Source organism: Corylus avellana, chromosome 5, assembly GCF_965113065.1.
Source record: "Corylus avellana chromosome 5, dhCorAvel1.hap1.2, whole genome shotgun sequence".
Lineage (NCBI taxonomy): Eukaryota > Viridiplantae > Streptophyta > Magnoliopsida > Fagales > Betulaceae > Corylus > Corylus avellana.
In genome coordinates this window covers 21,270,524-21,289,933 of record NC_142494.1, presented here as the reverse complement: position 1 = coordinate 21,289,933, position 19,410 = coordinate 21,270,524, and the positions used below count along the sequence as shown (strand labels likewise).

The 19,410-nt window shown below is 33.9% G+C and overlaps 2 protein-coding genes across 2 annotated transcripts; one reads left to right on the top strand and one right to left on the bottom strand.

Moving 5' to 3' along the window:
• Positions 1 to 3,737: 3,737 nt before the first annotated feature.
• LOC132183181 (putative pectinesterase/pectinesterase inhibitor 59) lies at positions 3,738 to 5,451 on the bottom strand. Its single transcript, XM_059596587.2, has 2 exons — positions 4,560 to 5,451; positions 3,738 to 4,432 (listed from the first exon to the last, which is right to left on the bottom strand). The coding sequence occupies exons 1-2, from the start codon at positions 5,449 to 5,451 to the stop codon at positions 3,738 to 3,740; spliced, it is 1,587 nt and encodes a 528-aa protein (XP_059452570.2).
• A 6,537-nt stretch (positions 5,452 to 11,988) lies between these two features.
• LOC132182012 (L-ascorbate oxidase-like) lies at positions 11,989 to 14,353 on the top strand. Its single transcript, XM_088516823.1, has 5 exons — positions 11,989 to 12,330; positions 12,415 to 12,507; positions 12,600 to 12,812; positions 13,110 to 13,301; positions 13,397 to 14,353. The coding sequence occupies exons 1-5, from the start codon at positions 11,989 to 11,991 to the stop codon at positions 14,351 to 14,353; spliced, it is 1,797 nt and encodes a 598-aa protein (XP_088372949.1).
• Positions 14,354 to 19,410: the final 5,057 nt, after the last annotated feature.

Sequence of the window (19,410 nt, the reverse complement as noted above, 5' to 3'; positions counted from 1 at the left end):
ACTAGCCGGTTTGGGGTGGCCAAAAGCCACCCCCAGGCCCAACTGGGGTGGTCCGGCCACCCCATTGCTCCTTAATGTTTTATAATTTTATTTTTTAATTATTTTTAAAATATATATAATATTTTATTATTATTTTTATTAATGGGACAAATATTCTATTTATTGTCTCAGGATCTCTTTAAAGAAATCCTGACATTAATTGGATATTTTCTAATCCAAAGAGGATCATGTTCCTAGGGTGGTGGATAAAAAGTTAAAACGGGTACTTTTAATTTTAGCATACGTACTAATGTAATTAAAGTTTTATATTTAATACTTAAATATTTATTTTTCTAACTTTTGGAGATCTAAAATTACTATTCAATTTTTTTTTTGTTAATACTCAATAGGTAATATGATTACTAATTAATCTATTTCATTTTGTTTGTTAAAGATAAAAAATTGTAAATAAGATTTAAATAGTTGTGTAATCAGAACTAATAACAACAGCCAACTAAAGCGTCTAATAGTAAGTATATCACATAAAATATCAAATAAATAAAGAATGTATAGCCAATAAGCAAAAGATTAGAAGTGATGAAAGAGAATTAGAGAAAAAATAAATGCAAAAAGAAAGTTGATCGTGCTTTAGTTTTATTTTATTTTATTTTTAAACCCTCGTAGAATGTCAAATGAGCTCCTCTCATTTTAATTTTCTTGACCCTTTTATCTTTCTTTTTTTTTGGTTAAAAAAAAAATTACAAATTTAATATAAAATACTTTTTTGGGGGCTTTTTATAAGTTTAGGGCTTTAGACGTTGGCATAATTGACCTATAATTATTTAACCATGAACCGCCCTCTACTGACCCATCTATATATATATAAATGGAAGTTTCAATCCGGCCAGTTGGATATGGAAAACCAACATTATATATGGATGGTCCATGGATGCAAGTGACATGTTCCATATATATCTAGCTGGAAGGGGCAAAACTGAAGGATTTGTCTGAGATTTAAATTATGTAATCCTTCAAAATGTTGTTGACTTTGAACTTTCAAAGCTGTGCCAAAACGCGCTTGGAGTTATTGATATTTGACCAAAAAAAAAAAAAAAAATGTTCTAGTAGGCCAAAAACTTGGGTTGTTTGGCCAGCTATTTTTAATTTAAAAGTAATTGATATAATATAAAGTAGATAGTAGTTTTAAATTTTTCATATGAAAAATTGAAAATATTTTGCTTTGTAATAAATTTTTTTATTTAATTAATAGTAAAAAAATATTGATGTGATATAAAAATAAAAATAATAAATAATTAAATTCTTTTGAAAAATTTAGAATTTGGGCAAATCCATTGCAAAATCAAGCTTTTTTTTTTTCTTTTTTTTTTTTTTTTTTTTGTGGGTACATAAGCAAAGAAAAAAACAAAAACAAAACAAAAAAAGCCCTAGGAAGGCCAAGTGGGGGAGGTGGATCCTTTCCACTAACAAAGGAAAAAGAGGTGGGGGAGGAGGATAGATGGGAATGCTGCTAGAAAAGAATCTATTGAGGCTCATTTTGCCATTACGTGGCTACAAATGTTTGCAATTCTGTTGACCTTCCTGAATTTCCAATTGGTAGAGGCTACGGCTTGGGATAGAGTAGAAGGTATTATAAATAATCGATGCAATGCACCAATCTTGAGGAATACTAGGGTATTGAAGAGCCATAATAACAATTTGTGAATTATCTTCAATAATGAAACGACCCAACTCGTGAGGAAGCCAAAGACATTGCCAAACGAGCGGCTAAGGTTTCTCCATAATTAGGGTTTGTTTGGGAGTGTGTTTTTTTAAAAATAATTTGCGTTTTTAAACCAAATTGCGATTTTGGAGTGTTTGGAATTGCAATTTTAAAAACGCAAATTTTAAAATTGTGAAAAAATTCACAATTTTTATAAGCTGACTAGGGGGTGCTTATTTGAAAAAGTGCGAATTTAAACCAAAATTACGATTTCGCTTAAAACAATATTTGGTGCAATATTTACCTATTTGGCTATGAAACTACAATTATATGCTAATGTTATCCAAACACTCAATTGATAAAAAAAAAAAAAAAAACTTCTTAACATGTTTTACCAAACGCTTATACGATTTTAAAAAGTAGCAATTTCAAAAATGTAATTTTTAAAAATACAATTTTTAAAATTGCACTTATTGAAATCACACTCCCAAACGGGCCCTTAGGATGGCAAGAACCGTACTTTCAAACGTTCAGGATAATCGTCAACTTGTATCTTGATGATCAATGCATTTCCTAGTCACTTGGGTGTGTTTGGCGAAGGGCTTGAAAAATGAAGTGGACCGACACTGTAGCAGATTTGATTGATGTGAGAGAAAAAAGTAAGAATATTTTGTATAAAAAAAGTGAAAAAATTTGTTTTGTAGTGATTTTTTTATTTGAATAGTAATAAAAAGTGATTGATATAATGTTAAAAATAAGAATGTTATAGTTGATTTTGAGAAATTTTTTTTGAGATTTTAGATCTAGCCGAATCCTTTGCCAAACCCAGCCTTAGATTTTGCTCGGAGTGATGTGACTGATGATGTCAATTGTGGAACTGGATTCTCCATGAATAAATTAATAATAATAATAATAAAAAATCATGATTACTAACTCTAAATAAGTGGTCTAAATTTAAGCAATTAAATGAATGCACCGATATTTCAAGCTTGATGTACGTGTTGACCAGAAAATAAAAGAGCGAGAGAGTTCCGATTACTTATTGAATAGCTTGAGTGCTTGACATTATCATTAGTCTTATTGAAAATAAAATTAAACACTGACTTATGAAGCGGCAACTCTTCTTTGTTGTTCCTTTAATTAATTTGTTAAAGCCCCTAAGATCTAGCTTAACTTATGGGTTTGAGTTAACGATGTGATATCTTCTACTTTTTCTCATAATTTTTTAATGGGTACCCAGATTATGTACGAAAACGACTAATCTACGTATTTGACCACAGCTAATTAAACTGATTAATTTGCTGGACAAGCTCATGCTTATTAATTCTTATTGGGTATCCAGAGGAGAATTATACAAAATTCGTTTATTTATCTCTTCTGATCACCAAGCTGAGAAAATGACATATATCCAAGAAAAAAATAATCATCAATAAAAGTCTTTTACACCCTCTAAAAGACAGCTGTCACCGCCTCAACATTCCATACAAACACAATCACTAACCGGCCCGGGTGCTTTTACTGTTTTTGTTGGAATATAATCTCTCAATTTCAAATAATATATATATAATTTGTTTCATTGTGATCATGATTTAAAGTTAGTGTATCTAATTATGTACATGATATCAATGTGAACGTCATAGGTATGTTGGAGAACCTTACGGCTGGCTTTTCTTTGTATCTTTTCTTTTTGGAGAAATTCATTACTGATTTTTATATATATTTATTGAAGTAATGGCTAAATGCTCACTAAGTTATAATATAAATTATCCTCTTTCTTTTTCTTTTTTAAGTTAAACTATCCCCTTTCTTGATCTACAAGATTTGCAGCTGTCGTGATATGTAATGTGGGCGTTGACATTGAAAAAGTCAATCTAATACTTGTGTTGGTGTAGCTCTTACCACATCTGTCTGTACAATTATGGAATAATACAATTATCAAAGAATGTATTATAATTTACAAAAAATCCAATATTAAAACAAAAAAAAAAAAAAATATTTAACTTCCAAATAAATAAATGGCATTAATTATAGGACACGATCATAGGCCGGACGTGAACGGCACACCGGTGGCCGGCAACCATGAGGTCCCTGCAATAAGACTCCCAACGGTGAACGGCGAAGCCACATTTGGGCTCGTTATGGCATGAAATCCAGCCCATTTCACTCTGTTTTTGGTAGACGAAGCCGGTCCAAAATTCTTGTACTCCCCGTAATACAAAGTGCTAAGAGCAAATTTAGATCTGTTCCACGCCAGCCAGCCCACCGGACTCACCAAGCTGTCGAGATAAGTTTGGAGAAAAACTGTTCGAGAATATTCCATCCAAGGCCGGCCCAAGTAGGTTTTGAATGCCCGGGTCACGGGCTTTAGGTCGGGCGCGGCCCGTACTTGAGAATTGTGGATCGAAATCCCGGTGTTTTGGTACGGGTCATTTCTGCCTTGGGCCGTGATCACGTTGACTTGGCCCTTCAGTGGCCTCCTCACATATATAATGCAATTTTGGAAAACCACCGCGGCGTTGCCGAAAATGAAGTCCACGGTGCCGTAGATGTAGCACTCTCTGTAGAATTGGCGCTGGGAGTGGACCATCAGGGTGTCTTGGTAGCCTTGGAAGGCGCACCGGTAGAAGACCGAGAGGTCCGAGGCGGAGCGGAGGGCGACCGCCTGACCCTTTTGCGGGCCGGCCATGTTGCTGAATGTAATGTCACGAGCCATGAAGTGAAGCCCATCAATGCCTGTATATAAGAGAAATAATTGGTCTAAATATTTTTTTTTGTCTCATCATATATAAATCAAATAATTGATTTGTTAAATTTGTAAAAAAATATGAAAAAAATTATGGATAAATTATTAATTTCTGACCGGCAGTGGCAGAGCTATAGGTGGTGAATCCTCCTCCAACGCTCCGGCTGCTGGTGATAATCGTATTCCTCATGCCATCACCAACCAAGATAATATTGTTGTTATTGATGGCAACCTCAATATTCTCCCTATAAACCCCTCTCTTCACGTGTATAATAAACCTCGTCATGCTCCTCCTCCTCGCCGCAGCATTAATAGCTGATTGGACCGTTCGATAATTCCCCGAACCATCTTTTGCTACCACAAGATTTGCCTTAATCGAAGACGACGAAGACTGCAGCAGCTTTCTTCCTTGCTTCGACACCCAGCTTGGGAACCCATATTCATGATTTTTGCTTTGCTCGTCTAGATATACCCCATTAATGGCTAGAACATTGCTAATAAGCTCGGATACATTATTTGACATGGTCGGGACTATAGTGTCCGAAACATTTAATTCCAAGGAACCCGCTCGGCATGTCTCTATGTTTGTGAGGGCCGTGCTGAGCCACGTTTGCGCATCAAAGTCGGTGCAGCTCCGTTTGGTGCCACCTAGGCCTTGGAGGGTGCGGTTTAGTTGGCTAATGGTGTTGTCGTAGAGTTTCAAACAATCTGAAAACGCGGCTTTCTGGCACTTGTTCTCAAGATTTCTGCCTTGCTGCAGCGCATGTCGTTGTGCATTTAGGGCTTGATCGATGGCCACTTGCACCGCCATTTTTCGGAAATCAGATCTGTGTTTCGGCGCAAAACGGTGGCGGCTGTGCCCCATGAAGTAGTTGCATGGTTCGGGATGTGGGGTTTTCTTGCACCACCAGGTTATGTCGGTTGAGGATTTTTTCGAAACGACTGTGGAGAAGGTTGTTGCAGAGAAGACTATTAGTATAACGAATAGATTGGTGCTGATCATCCCCATAATTGAGGATTGAGGATTCAAGGGTCATATCTTTGTGGTGGGTTTCTTTATATATGTAGAGGATCGATGAATAATGAAGAAAAACGTACACCAAGTACGTATATGAATGCAAGTGCAAGCTAGCTAGACATTATAGTAAGATACGGTAAAACCCTTCTTTGCGTGAATAGTTGATGATCACACATTAAGATCAAAAGGAAACAAATGAAAAGGAATTGATTATATACATATATTGCAGAATAGAGTTAGAGGTACATAATGTGAGGTCAATGAATGCACCAACATGTTATTATATATGTATTATATGCCTTTCTGGATTAATAGTTTGATGCACCATGTTTTGAGCTACATAACATGTTAAAGTATATATTTTTAGGTCAGTGATTAATATGGGGGGAGTTTAGTTGAAGATAAACCTAGCTTGTGGCACATGTGGCTGGACACCAAAAGTAAAGTTTTCCAAATAGTTTTTCCTTGATGTTAAAGAATGGTTGAGTAGATTTGAAAAAAGGAACATATATATATATATGTTATTTAGGCATTTTTGTTGAGTGGATTCTAGATTATATTCCAAGTAACAGTTTCTTGAAAGGAACCAATCATATATGCATGTTGATGTTGAAGTCACTCAAACTACATCTTTAAAATAATGACCTTAAACTTTGGATTAACCGGCCATGTGCTTTCTAGTTCGTAGAGTAAGCAACCATCCTCTTTATTTTCAATGATGAAATAAACTTGAGAGAAAAATAGAAGTTTTCCAATCAATCATGCATGTGTGAACTCTTTGAAGGATTTTGTTGAACCATGTGTGAAATCTTTGAAGAAAATCGAAAGTTTGTTATAGCTAGCTTTTCCTTGGGTACATCTATATATACAATGATCAATACTAAATGAAGCGTATAAGAGAAGTTTGCATGTGATCAAGGGGTATAGCTTAATCCATGGTGAGGTTGACTTAGCTTTGGATTAGCAACTTGCACCGAAACTATTCTCCTTGTAAGATGGCTACTGATCATATATAGGAAGATGTGCTGCAGAGATAAAAAAAAACCTTCAATCAGTGGTGTTTCAACAGTAAACATCATTATTCCTAAATCTCGACCCTATGTTTTTTTATATTTGCCAAACGTCACTATTCAAATGATTTTTTTTAAGGGTTTTTTTTGTAGCGAGAAAAATCAGAAATATAGTAGTACTTATTAGTAAATTAAAAGCGTATGACCATTATATATGAAATATATGTAAATTAAAGCTAATTACTTACTGCATGGGTAACACTAGAAACAATATCATCAAATAGTTTTTACATTAATCAACTGAATGGGAAATTGAAGTGTCAAGGAGTAATCAAATGGATAGTATTATTAATAGAATTGATGGCACACTAATGCTTTACAACAATATATATGACTGGAATTGATGGCACACTAATGCTTTACAATAATGACTGCCCAACTACAACACAATCATGTGGGCCGGAAGGAAGTGGGAAGGAGGAAAAAGATGGAAGAAGGGAAGATATGGTGTTTCTCACTTTTGGTTGGTTGAAAATGCATGGTAGGAAAGGAAAACCAAAGGGCCCCTTTAAGTGTCCTACGTACCAAGAAATATTTATTTAAGAGTACTGTTACATTTATAAAAATATCTTACAAACTTTAAATTGGTATTTTTTCTTAAAAAAAAAATGAAAACAAAAATTAATGACTGCTAAACTTTCCCACGTCAACTTTTTTTATTTATTTTTTTATTACTAAACAACTTTAATTTCTCACAAAAAAAATCAAATCTCATTTTACTTTTATTTCAAATCAATAATTTCTTATTACTATTCCAATAAAAAATGACATGATGCTGTTAAAAGTGTGTAAAAAATTGTTAAATCTGGTGAATATATACCAATGATGAGTTTGAAACTCATGATGACAGCAGAACAAACTTTGACTTTAATTAGCCTCACTCCCCTTCCATTATTGTTCGCCCTCTCTGCGCATGTTTATCTCGAAATACCTCTTAGAAAGAAGAGCATTAATTTACAGTTAACTTAATCCATTATTAGTGCTAATTTTAATTAAGATAAAAAAGTATTTTTATTTTAAATGATTTTTAATATTCAAAAGGTTAAAGGGCCATTTAGCACATGGCATTTAATTATGTCATAAAAGTTTCTGCAAATTTCATGACAAAATTTCCTTTTTAAAAATGAACAACAATATATAGTTGACAAAATGTTACCCACAATTTCCTCATACAAACACAACACATGATTTCATCAACTAGGTAATCCATATAATTTCTTATGAGTATTTAAAATAAGAACATCATTAAATGCATGCATTAGGTTCTCAACAAAAACTTCATGAAGAGTGTCCTATTAATCTTATATTTTTATTTTCAAAATCTGATGTTGCACTCTTAAACTCTTTAATTAAAATCTGGTATACCCTAAGCATATGAAATCAGTATCTTGCTAATTAGCGGCGAGCAAACACTAATGATGATCTATAGCGGTGACTTGTGTGAATCGCCACTAATAATCTGGACGCTAATGAGCCAAATACTTATAGTGAAACCCTACACTATACGCTTCGGCCTTTAACAAGGTTTCTTGTACAATTCAATTAATTACTCTTCTATGATAATTAAAAGAAATGTTCGTAAATAAATCAATTGATGGATCTAAAGAACAAAAAGAAACAAAAGGAAATAATAGTTCCATGAATACTTACTTTTGATCAATAAATTTGGTTCTCTACGATTTTCTTTTGAGAGAAGTTTGGAAGAGAATGCAGTGAGTTGATGTCTGTTGCGTGTGTTTTGCTGAATGAAGGAGAACGTGTGCTTTGGTGAGTGAGAGAACTTGTGTGTGTGTGTGTTTTGATAAATGAGAGAGAACCTGTGTTTTGAGTGTAGGTGGTTTAATTCACTCAAACTCAACTATCTAGTTTCCAGGGATAATAGATGAGATGGCATGGATAAGATTTCTTCAAATTGTGCGTGTGTTTTCACATGTAAGCAGAATTGAATTAACTGCATTTATATTGCAGTTTCTTTTCTCTTCTTTTTTTATTTTTTATTTTTTTATTTAATTTTTTAATTTATTATTATTATTATTATTTTATTTTATTTTATTTTTTAGTTTATTTTATTTTTTTAATATTTGAAATGGGATAATAAGTAGTTTACATAATAGTTGAGGTAGTTTTAAGGAAAGATATGCAGGGCAATATTTTAGGTGTTGTACTCATCTAATTAATTATAAGTTTAATAGTTTGTTCATGTTTTAGAGAACAGGTTAGACTCTTAACTTCATCTAAGCCTAATTTGTGGTTTAATATGTTTATATATGTTGGGTTTTGGGTTTTGGGTTTTTTAGTTTTTGACTTGAGCATTTTGTTGTAATTGAGTTTTGTCACCGAATTGTCAAAAGACGAATTTTTAAGCATTTAGTGTTGGCAAATTCCATATCAAAACATATTTCGTTGTAAGTTTTAGCCTAGGGTTAAGTCGCCGAAAAAGTTGATGCAACACAAATTTATTCAAGTCTGTGTATGTTGTCAATATTGACCTAGTCAGACTAAAGTGCTCATAACTTTTTATTCCAAGCTCTGATTGAAGCAAACTTGGTAACGTTGGAAATATGACTAAAAATGCGACAACTTTGTATTTCATAAAAAAAAAAAATTCAATTTCAATGTTTACCGGGTAAAACTGGACTGTGAGAATAAGATTGAAGTTCTGGACATTATTGCTTGACTGCAAACTCATCTAGATGAGTTTGCATACGAGTGTTCCATAGAATGCCTCATTTTCAATCTCATAATCTCATCCAGACGAGCAGCAGATGAGCTTTTGACAGAATAGCTTGTTTGTAATCTCGTACGAACGAGCACTAGAAATCTGCAATTTTAGTGTAACTGAGTTTATGATTTTAGGGCTACTTTCTCATTTCTATTTAAGGGCTTTTGGAGCATGACTTTTGGGAGTATATCCAAAAAGAGAGAGGTTATTCCTTCATGTGCTAATAGAGAAAACTCATATTTTTGTGCTTTCAATTGCTTCTCGCTTAGAATCTTTGTTGTAAACTATAACTGTTCATTAACGACAATTGAAGTCTATTGGAGTTCCAATAAAGAAGATCAAGGAGAAGAATTGTCCAGAGGTTGTAGGAGAATTACTGTGGTAGCGAGCAAGCAAGTCGTTTGCTTAGTACAAGAATTGTCTTTTACAAAGGTTTTGTAAGTATAAATATCTTGTAATTTAATTTTTACTCTTCTATAGTGGGTTGATTTTCTAGGTTAGCTACCATATAGTCAAGGGAGGAACTAGAATATTAAGTTTTGAGGGTAAAATTAAAAAAAAAAAATTAAAAAAAAAATTGTGGGGTTGGGGGGTGGGGGGTCAAAAGCCAATTTTTAACAGTATTTATTTATTTATTTTTTTGGGGGACCACCCCTTGGCTTAGGGGGGCTGGGGACCCTCCAAGGCCAGGGGTGGTTCCGCCCCTACATATAATGGTTTTACTTTTGAGGTGTTCAAAGAGTTTCAACTTTGTCACCCAGATTCTTGTGTTGAATGTATTGTGATTGATATTTTGTGGTTTGGCATTATTTTTTTGCTGCAGAATTGAGTTTGGTTGTGTTTGTTAATTTTTAAATTCCGTATGCACTATATTGTGATTTCACCTATTTAACCCCCCTTTAGGTGTTATTTGGATTTTTGGGCTATAATTTTTAAATATGTTAGGTCAGCCAATGTGAAATTGACTTTAAGAGAATAACATTAATCCAATAAATTTCCTTCTTAGAATTGAGACACGTACGTACGTAATACACGTAACATGTGATCCACGTACACTCAAAGTTCAACACCCTTTTCGAGACCTTAATATATATTAAGTAAATCTACTGTTAACTGTACACCTATGAGCCAACTTCTTCATATTAATACCTTCACACTGCCAAAATGACGATGTGGGATCGACAAATTACGATCGAATAGCTTTCATTTTTCTTTTTCACAGATGCATTAGATTTTTATTAGCCGTTCATACGTACCTGACTCAAATTTGGACGACACAATATGCACTTGCAAACTTGAAATTTCATATGAAACGGACAATATTGCTTCAATGGCATGCGTTTTAGGAAATTTAAGCTTGGTTCATAAACTGATTCCATAATGTTAATAGATTCTACGTACTTATAAATGTAAGAATCATTTTCAAAACTCAACAATATAATATATATACTTGCATACAGCTTTGTGAAATTAGCAAATAATGTTTATTATAGTATGAATAATGCTATATATATATATATATATAATGTTTATTATATTGGTCTTCAAAACTTTATAATTACTCTTACCTATATGATTTTTGTTTGATATTTATCATTAACTCATAAAGAAATTAACGGAGAATCAAGTTGCACAAAAAATTCAAATAGTACGTACTTGTCTAGTCTTGGTAATCTAAACCAAAAAAAAACAAAAAATGTCATAAATTGTTGGATCCTATAATTGGTGTCCGAGTTGTTATTAGCTGAGATGTTCTCAGACTCAAAGTGTGAAAAAAAAAACTGTTAAATCTGATGAATATAGTACTCCACATGATAATATGTATTAGAAAAAAATAATATATATAATTTAGAGAGTTCATTATTTGGTGCTTTATTATAGCTGCTAGTTAAACTAGAAAAAAATTGGGGTGACCGGACCACCCCAGTTTGGGGCTGGGGTGGCCGAAGCCACCCCATGGCCCTTGGGGGTGGTACGGCCACCCCCAATGGCCAAATCTAAAAAGAAAAAAAAAAAAAAAAAATTATGTTTGGCCCTCGGGGGTGGCCGGACCACCCCCGTTGGGCCTGGGGGAGGCCGAGACCGGCTACCCCTTAATATTTAATATTTTATTTTTATTTAAATTGAAAATAATATTTTATTACTATTTTTAATTAGTAGATATGTGTCCTATTTGTATCTTTAGAATTTTTAAAAATCAATCTTAGCTATGAATTGGATATTTTCTAGTCCATTGGACTGGAGATGATCTTATTCCAAAAAAAAGTGTCAGGTACTTCAATTAATGTGTCATATCAACCAATGTGAAATGACAAGTGTTAAGAATAACATTAGTTCAATAAATTTCCTTCTATGAATTAACACATGTAGTACCCATAACCCCTTCCTTTCGGTGGAGCATTCCCACTAGCTTTCTTATAACCCATTTTCATCCCCTACATATAGGAAAAATGTCAAAAATGCAAAGTTCAATATTAAATAAATCTAGTGTTGAGTAACTGCATGGGAGCTGTCGGCTACTTCATATTAATACCTTCACACTGCCAAAATAACGATGTGGTCGGCATATCACGATCGAATAGCTTTCATTTTTCTTTTTCTCAGATGCATTAGATTTTTATTACACGTTCATACGTACCAGACTCAAAGTATGACTACACAGTACTAATTCCTATATATAGGTGAGCAATCTTGTAATGAAATATCATATATACGAGCTTTTGTAGAATTCCAAACATGGTAGAGACTCTACCATTTAGAAGTTGTATGTTTTTGCTTGCCTTTTTTCTCATTTCCTTAATAACTGTCCGTCTGTATGCATATAAGTATGCATATGCTTATACGTTTGCTACCTTTAAGTATAAATCTCCCGACAGTGCGGCAAAAAATAACTTTTCCCAATGGGAGGTCAAGTATGCCTATAAGTCTCCCGATTGCTTCAAGAAACTAGCAATGACAATCAACGGGGAATCTCCAGGGCCTACCATCTATGCACAACAAGGGGATACAATCGTTGTTAATCTTACCAACAGTTTGCCCACCGAGAATGTTGCACTCCATTGGCATGGAATCCGACGGGTAATAGTGTCATTTGTTCCGTTAATGTTCAACTAAGCATTGAACCATTTTCTTATTTTAATGTTTGTCTGTGTTGGCATGCAGATTGGAACACCTTGGAGTGATGGAACTGAAGGGGTGACTCAATGTCCAATCATGCCAGGAGATACCTTCACATACAAGTTTGTAGTTGATAGGGTAAGTTCTTAAAATTACGCATGCAAAAAGATCCATTCAGATTTTCAGTATTAATAATTTGGGGATTTTTTTTTTCAACTTCGAAAATATAGGCGGGAACATATCTATACCATGCGCATTATGGACTGCAAATATCAGCAGGGCTGTATGGATTCATTATTGTTTCAGTACCTGATGGAGTTCCTGAGCCCTTTGTGTATGATCATGATCGAAGCATCATTCTCAATGATTGGTACCATGCTAGCACTTACGAGCAAGCCACGGGCTTATCTTCCATAGACTACCGTTGGGTTGGAGAGCCACAAGTAAGTCATTCACAGCTTATATATAACGGGTTGGATTTACAATTTAAAAAAGTGAAATTTAAAAAGTAGCGATATTGATATTAAAATGTGCAGCTTAGTTTTTGATAAAATCACATGCTTTTTCTTCATTTTCAAATTATAATTTTTTTAAAACGCTCTTTCAAACGAGACATTTTCTGCAATTTACTATAAAAAATTGCACTTTTAGTCTACGAAACCATATTGCCAAAAGTACTGTTATGGGCAAAACGAGACATTGAGTTTGATGCTAATAATGTTCTTTAATTTTCTTTTCAGTCACTTTTGATAAATGGAAGAGGAAGGTTCAACTGCTCTGATCTCCTCAATACACCAAGCTTAGATTCGAATACTTGCAATGGAACAAATCCCGACTGTTCTCCTTATAATTTAACAGTAGTCCATGGACAAACTTATAGACTGAGAATCGGCAGCTTGACTTCTCTATCAGCTCTAAGCTTTGAAATTGAAGTATTGAATTTCTTGATCCAAATCACAAACTCCAATTATTTAATTATGATGTGTTTTGCATAATTAATCTCATGATCATATAACTGCTCGTGCAGGGCCATAATATGACTGTTGTTGAAGCCGATGGGAACTATGTTGAGCCATTCGAAACAAAAAACCTATACATAAATTCTGGTGAGACATACTCAGTGTTAGTAAAAGCCGACCAAGATTCTTCAAGAAACTATTGGATCACTACAAACGTGGTTAGCCGGGAACCCTCAACCCCAACCGGTCTGGCCATCTTCAATTACTATCCAAACCCTCCCGATAAAGACCCTCCAACGGTTCCAACCACAGGCCCTCTCTGGAACGATACAGCTTCACAATTGGCTCAGAGTCGTGCCATCAAAGCCCACCACGACTTTGTAGACAAACCGCCGCCCAGATCGGATAGGGTGATTGTGCTTCTGAACACACAAAATTTGATTGATGGTTATCACCGTTGGTCTTTGAATAACAGATCTCTTGTCCTTCCCCACACGCCCTACCTCATTGCACTAAAAGAAAATTTCATCGATGCCTTTGATCAAAACCCACCTCCGGATAGTTATGACATTCATAATTATGATATATTTAGTGTTCCCGACAATGTAAATGCCACATCTAGCAATGCCATTTATAGGATAAGTTTCAATACCACAGTGGATATTATACTGCAAAATGCAAACACCATGATCCCGAATCATAGCGAGACACATCCTTGGCATATGCACGGCCATGATTTCTGGGTTTTAGGTTATGGAATGAATAAGTTTGATAAGGAAAAAGATCCAGCAACGTACAACCTCGATGATCCAATCATGAAGAATACGGTGCCTTTATATCCATACGGATGGACTGCTTTGAGGTTTCGGGTGGATAATCCTGGTGTCTGGATATTTCATTGCCATATTGAGCCTCACTTGTTCATGGGCATGGGAATTGTGTTTGAAGCTGGGGTAGAGATGGTGGGAACGTTGCCCACGTCTATTATGGGATGTGGTGAAACTAAACGCTTGATCAAGCCTTAGATTCTAATTATAATATGTTTCCTATATATATGGGGTTTATATTTTCCTTATTAGATTATTCTCCATATATGTGTGATTGTAATCAAATTCTTGTGATTTTATTATCTTATTTATATTGTATTCACCTACCACATTTTCCTTATAAATAAGAATAATTTGTATTGTAAGCACCAATCATGTAATAAGAGGATAGTATAGCCCTTAGGGCAATTCCTATTGGTCAGCGTATACATGTGTATAACACTGAACCACTCTAAAATTCTTTTGTTTCCACAATCGATGGCCCTAACATGCATCTTAACACTGTCCTAATCGAGAACAAAAAATTTAGAATCATCCATCCTTCATAAAGCAATCAAAACTTCAATCCAAAACTAAAGAACCATAGATTTATGTCCAAGGATCTAGGCACTACAAAATACCTTTTGATTAGTAATGACGCTTTAGTAATGTGTCAATAGGCTTGACACATTACTAAATGTTAGTAATGTGTGCGGTGTATTACTAATTTGAATGTTACTAGTGTCAATTTCTGACACGTTAAAAAACTTTAGTAACGTGTCAAGTTTGACACATTACTAAAGTATAAAAAATTAATTTTTTTTTTCTTCTCCTGCCCCCTCTTCTTTGTCCAAATCCAATAATTTGTGTTGTTTGCTTTCACTTGGCTATAACAAATAAACAAACAAAAATGCTTTAGCCCATCAAGGATGAGCCATCGTGAGTAGGAGTGTAAACGAGCTGAGCTTGAGCAAGCTTTCCTTGTTTGGGCTCGGCTTGTTTAAATTTTACTTGAGCTCGAGCTCGAGCCGAGCTTAAGGACGAGCCAAAAAATCGAGCTCGAACTCGAACTCATAATAAATCGAGCCGAGCCGAGCCAATTCACGAGCTGGCTCTTATATTTAATTTATTAATTTATTTTTTTATTATAAATTTAAACTTCAAGTACTCTTAAACGGCTTAAGAAGCTAGCTTGCATATAAGCATTTGCTTAGTCTGGCTAGCGAAGTATGGAGCTCGAGTCAATACAACAAGGCACTTGGTTTCGAAGAGAAATGATATACATCATTTTATAATAAAATGATGCTATTATAAAAAAAAAAAAAAAAAATCATCAATTTTTAATATTAATATGAGGAATTATGTGAATAACTACCAATTCGAGCCTTATACGAGCTGCTCACGAGCTTAGCCGAGTCGAGTCGAGCTAGCTTCATTTAATATTCAAGCCAAGATTCGTATTCACGAAACAATTCATTTAATATTCGAGTCGAACATGAGCCGAGCTTATGCAAGCCGAGCCCGAGCTTGCTCGCGAGACGCTTCGCACACTTAACAGCCATAATTGTGAGTTGTTTGGGTCTATATATGCGTGTTCTCAACCACATAGCTTCACTCAAGAATCCACACCACGTGTAAACTCAAGAGGATGATAATGCACGCAACGGATATTCTCCCTATAAACTTCCAAGTCCTCGGCCACCAGCCAACACCATCAAACAAATAGTCAAATACACATCTTTCATCATCAAACCAAGCAAACTAATTGGAAATAACTCTTAAATTCACCCCACAATGGGTATCCCAAAAAGGGCACTGTATTCTCATGGGTAGCATTTAAAACCGAATTTGGAGCAACCCAAATACTATAGATAAATTTTTTTTCGGTTTACAGCTTAAGCTTTGAATTTTTTTTTGGATTTTGGCTAAATCATTAACTGGGTATAATTGAAAATCATTCATACATACTATGTTACTAACCCATAAATTTTCCTCAACAATCAGTCAATATAACAGAAATCGATCAATTAAATCAACAACATAATCAATAGATTAATGCATATGTATACCTGAGGAGAGGAGATCGACGGAGATGCAGAAGGTATGGCGGCTGGAGTACTACCCTAGGGAGAGAGAGTGACGGCCAAAGGGCGTGAGAGAAAATGACGGAGAGCGTGAGAGAAAATGGCTAAGCTACTAGAAGGAAAAGAGAAGAAGAAACAAAAAGTGCAGCTGGGAGGAAGAAAAAAGAGGGAAGAAGAAAGAAAAAGAGAAAAAGAGGGACCAGCGCGTGACATGTTACCATTTAGTAATATGTCAATTTTAACACATTACTAAAGTTTTCGAATTTTTATATTTTAATTTTTATTATTATTATTTTTTTAAAAGTTTTTGAATTAGTAATGTGTCAAAGTTGACCTGCTAAAGTTTTTGAATTTTTATTTTTAATTTTTTTAAATTATAATTATAATAATAATTATTATTATTATTATTTTTATTTTTATTTTTTTTAAGTTTTCGAATTAGTAACGTATCAAATTTGACACGTTACCATTTAGTAACGTGTCAAATTTGACACATTACTACAGTTTTCAAATTTTGATTTTTTTTATTATATTATATTTTATTTTTTCATTTTTCAAATTAGTAACGTATTAAATTTGACACGTTATCAAATATAGTAAAGTGGCATGTTATTAAAACATTTAGTAACGTGTATTGATTATGTTGTGATTGATATTTTGTGGTTTGGTGTTATTTCTCTGCTGCAGAAATTTTTATTCTCTAATATGCTGCAAAATTGAGTTTGGTTGTGTTTGTTAATTTTTAAATTCCGCATGCACTATATTGTGATTTCACCTATTTAACCTTCCTTCTAGGTGTTGATTGGTGAATCAAAACAGCAAGCGGCATGCTCAAATTTTTTTTTTTTTTAATTTTTTTTTAAAAAAATTGCACAGCCGTGTGCTGTGAATCAGGACTCGGTGTTGATTGGATTCTAGGTGTTGTTTGGATTTGCCGATGGGGCGTTAAAGAATAACAATAATCCAATAAATTTCTTTCTTAGAAGTAACACACGTAATACACGTAACATGTGATCCACAAGCTCAAAGTTCAACACCCTTCGACCTTAATATTAAATAAATCTATTGTTGAGTATACCTGTCAGCCTAGGAACCAACTTCTTCATATTAATACTACCTTCACACTGCCAAAATGACGATGTGGGATCGACAAATTAATCACGATCGAATAGCTATCATTTTTTTCGTTTTTTCACAGATGCATTAGATTTTTATTAGCCGTTCATACGTGTACCTAACTCAAATTTGGACGATACACCTGCAAACTTGAAATTTCATATGAAACAGACATTGCTTCAATGGCATGAGTTTTAGGAAATTTAAGGTTGATTCATAAACTGATTCCATAATGTTAATAGATTCTATACGTACTTATACATGTAAGAATCATTTTCAAAATTCAATAATATAATATACTTGCATACGGCTTTGTGAAATTAGATAATATTGTTTAATATATATATTATGAATAGTGCAATATATCAGTAATGTTTATTATATGGTTTTTGTTTGATAAATATTACTAGCTCTTACCTATATGATTTTTGTTTGATGTTTATCATTAACTCATAAAAATTTCAAATGGTACATGACTTGTCTTGGCAATCAAAAAAAAAAAAAAAAAAAAAAAAATCGTAAATTGTTGGATCCTATAATTGATTGGTGGCCGAGTTGTTATCAGCTAACATGATCTCAAAAGGTATTTGATGCAGAAGATCCCAGTCTCACGGCCATGACTAATTAAAAAACGACTGATGTGACTAAAAGTGTGTAAAAAATTGTTAAATCTGGTGAATATCATATATGATATATCAAAACATGAATGGATCGAGATTGTAACGAAAGTCTTTTTGTTTTTTTTTTTTTTTTAATAATTAAAAAGGGTAGGCTGGAGAGACTAATTGTGGCTATCTTATTTGGGCGTGACCATATGAGCATCTACCTGCTGGGAGCCACACAAGAGGAGCGTAGACATTGGGAACCGCATGTGCTCTCTCAAGTCTAACTGAGCCATAGCCTGACCCAGCCCCACCAGGACATCAATGAGAATCCAAGGTGACTAATACTAATCGAGCATATGTGAAGATTTTACATTGTGAAAATTCGAACCCACACCCTAGTATATGCCCTAACCACTTGAGAATTTCCTTTGGCTATTGAACCATCACCCTTAATAGTGTAACGAAAGTTTTTGATATAACAATAATTAGGGTATGACAATGTAATGTTACTTTTCATATTAGTTGACGTGACATGTTAGCTATTTAAAAAGGAAAAGAAGAAAAGTGTCATCTTCTTCAAATACGTCATGTCAACTAATATGAAATGATTGGTGTTAAGAATAACATTACACCAATAAATTTCCTTCTATGAATTAAATTAACATGTGTAATACACATTACCCCCTAGCTTCCCTTCATATAGGAAAAATGTCAATAAAAATCACAAAAACTTATGCACGACATATGCCTTATTGTTTTCCTAAGCATTGGAAATAGTACTATAATTCTACCGAATGTGTAGAAATTAAAAGAGCTTTCCTATCATTTTCATAACTATTGTTTTAGACTAGTGCTATTTAATATAATCTCATATATATGATTGCTATACAATTATGATGATGTACCAGTAAAAATCAACCTTTGAATCACTAAGGGCTTGTAAAAAAATAAGGGAAAAGTATATTTTACCCCCCCAAAAGTTTGGGGCGATTTTTAATTCGACCTCTAATGTTTCAATTTTTGCAATACACTCCCCTCCCCCCCCCCCCCCCCCCCAAACTTGGAAATTTTTTTCAATTCGACCAATTTCATTCCAAAATTCTCATATTGCCCATAATTTTTTTTACTTTTATATTTAAAAAAATAAAAATAAAAAAATTGGAGGGTGCAAAAATGGCCAGATGGCCAAATGGGTGGCTATGGCCACCCCGAATATTTTTTTTTTAATTTTTTTTTTATAAAAAATAAAAATAATAAATTAGGGGCAATATAAGAATTTTGAGATGAAATTGGTCGAATTAAAAAAAATTTGCAAGTTTGGGAGGGTGCATTGCAAAAATTGAAACATTGGAGGTCGAATTGAAAATCGCCCCAAACTTTTGGGGGGGGGGGGTAAAGTGTACTTTTCCCAAAAAATAAAATAAAATAAATGACTGATATTCACTGCCACATCATCATAGTTGTATGATAG

What these genes read in the sequence shown, in the direction of transcription:
- LOC132183181 (XM_059596587.2), bottom strand. Translation starts at nt 5,451, where the DNA reads ATGGGGATGATCAGCACCAATCTATTCGTTATACTAATAGTCTTCTCT. An exon ending in CTATAGCTCTGCCACTGCCG is followed by an intron (nt 4,433 to 4,559) that starts GTCAGAAATTAA and finishes TCTTATATACAG; the next exon opens with GCATTGATGGGCTTCACTTC.
- LOC132182012 (XM_088516823.1), top strand. Translation starts at nt 11,989, where the DNA reads ATGGTAGAGACTCTACCATTTAGAAGTTGTATGTTTTTGCTTGCCTTT. An exon ending in ATTGGCATGGAATCCGACGG is followed by an intron (nt 12,331 to 12,414) that starts GTAATAGTGTCA and finishes GTTGGCATGCAG; the next exon opens with ATTGGAACACCTTGGAGTGA. An exon ending in GTTGGGTTGGAGAGCCACAA is followed by an intron (nt 12,813 to 13,109) that starts GTAAGTCATTCA and finishes TTTTCTTTTCAG; the next exon opens with TCACTTTTGATAAATGGAAG.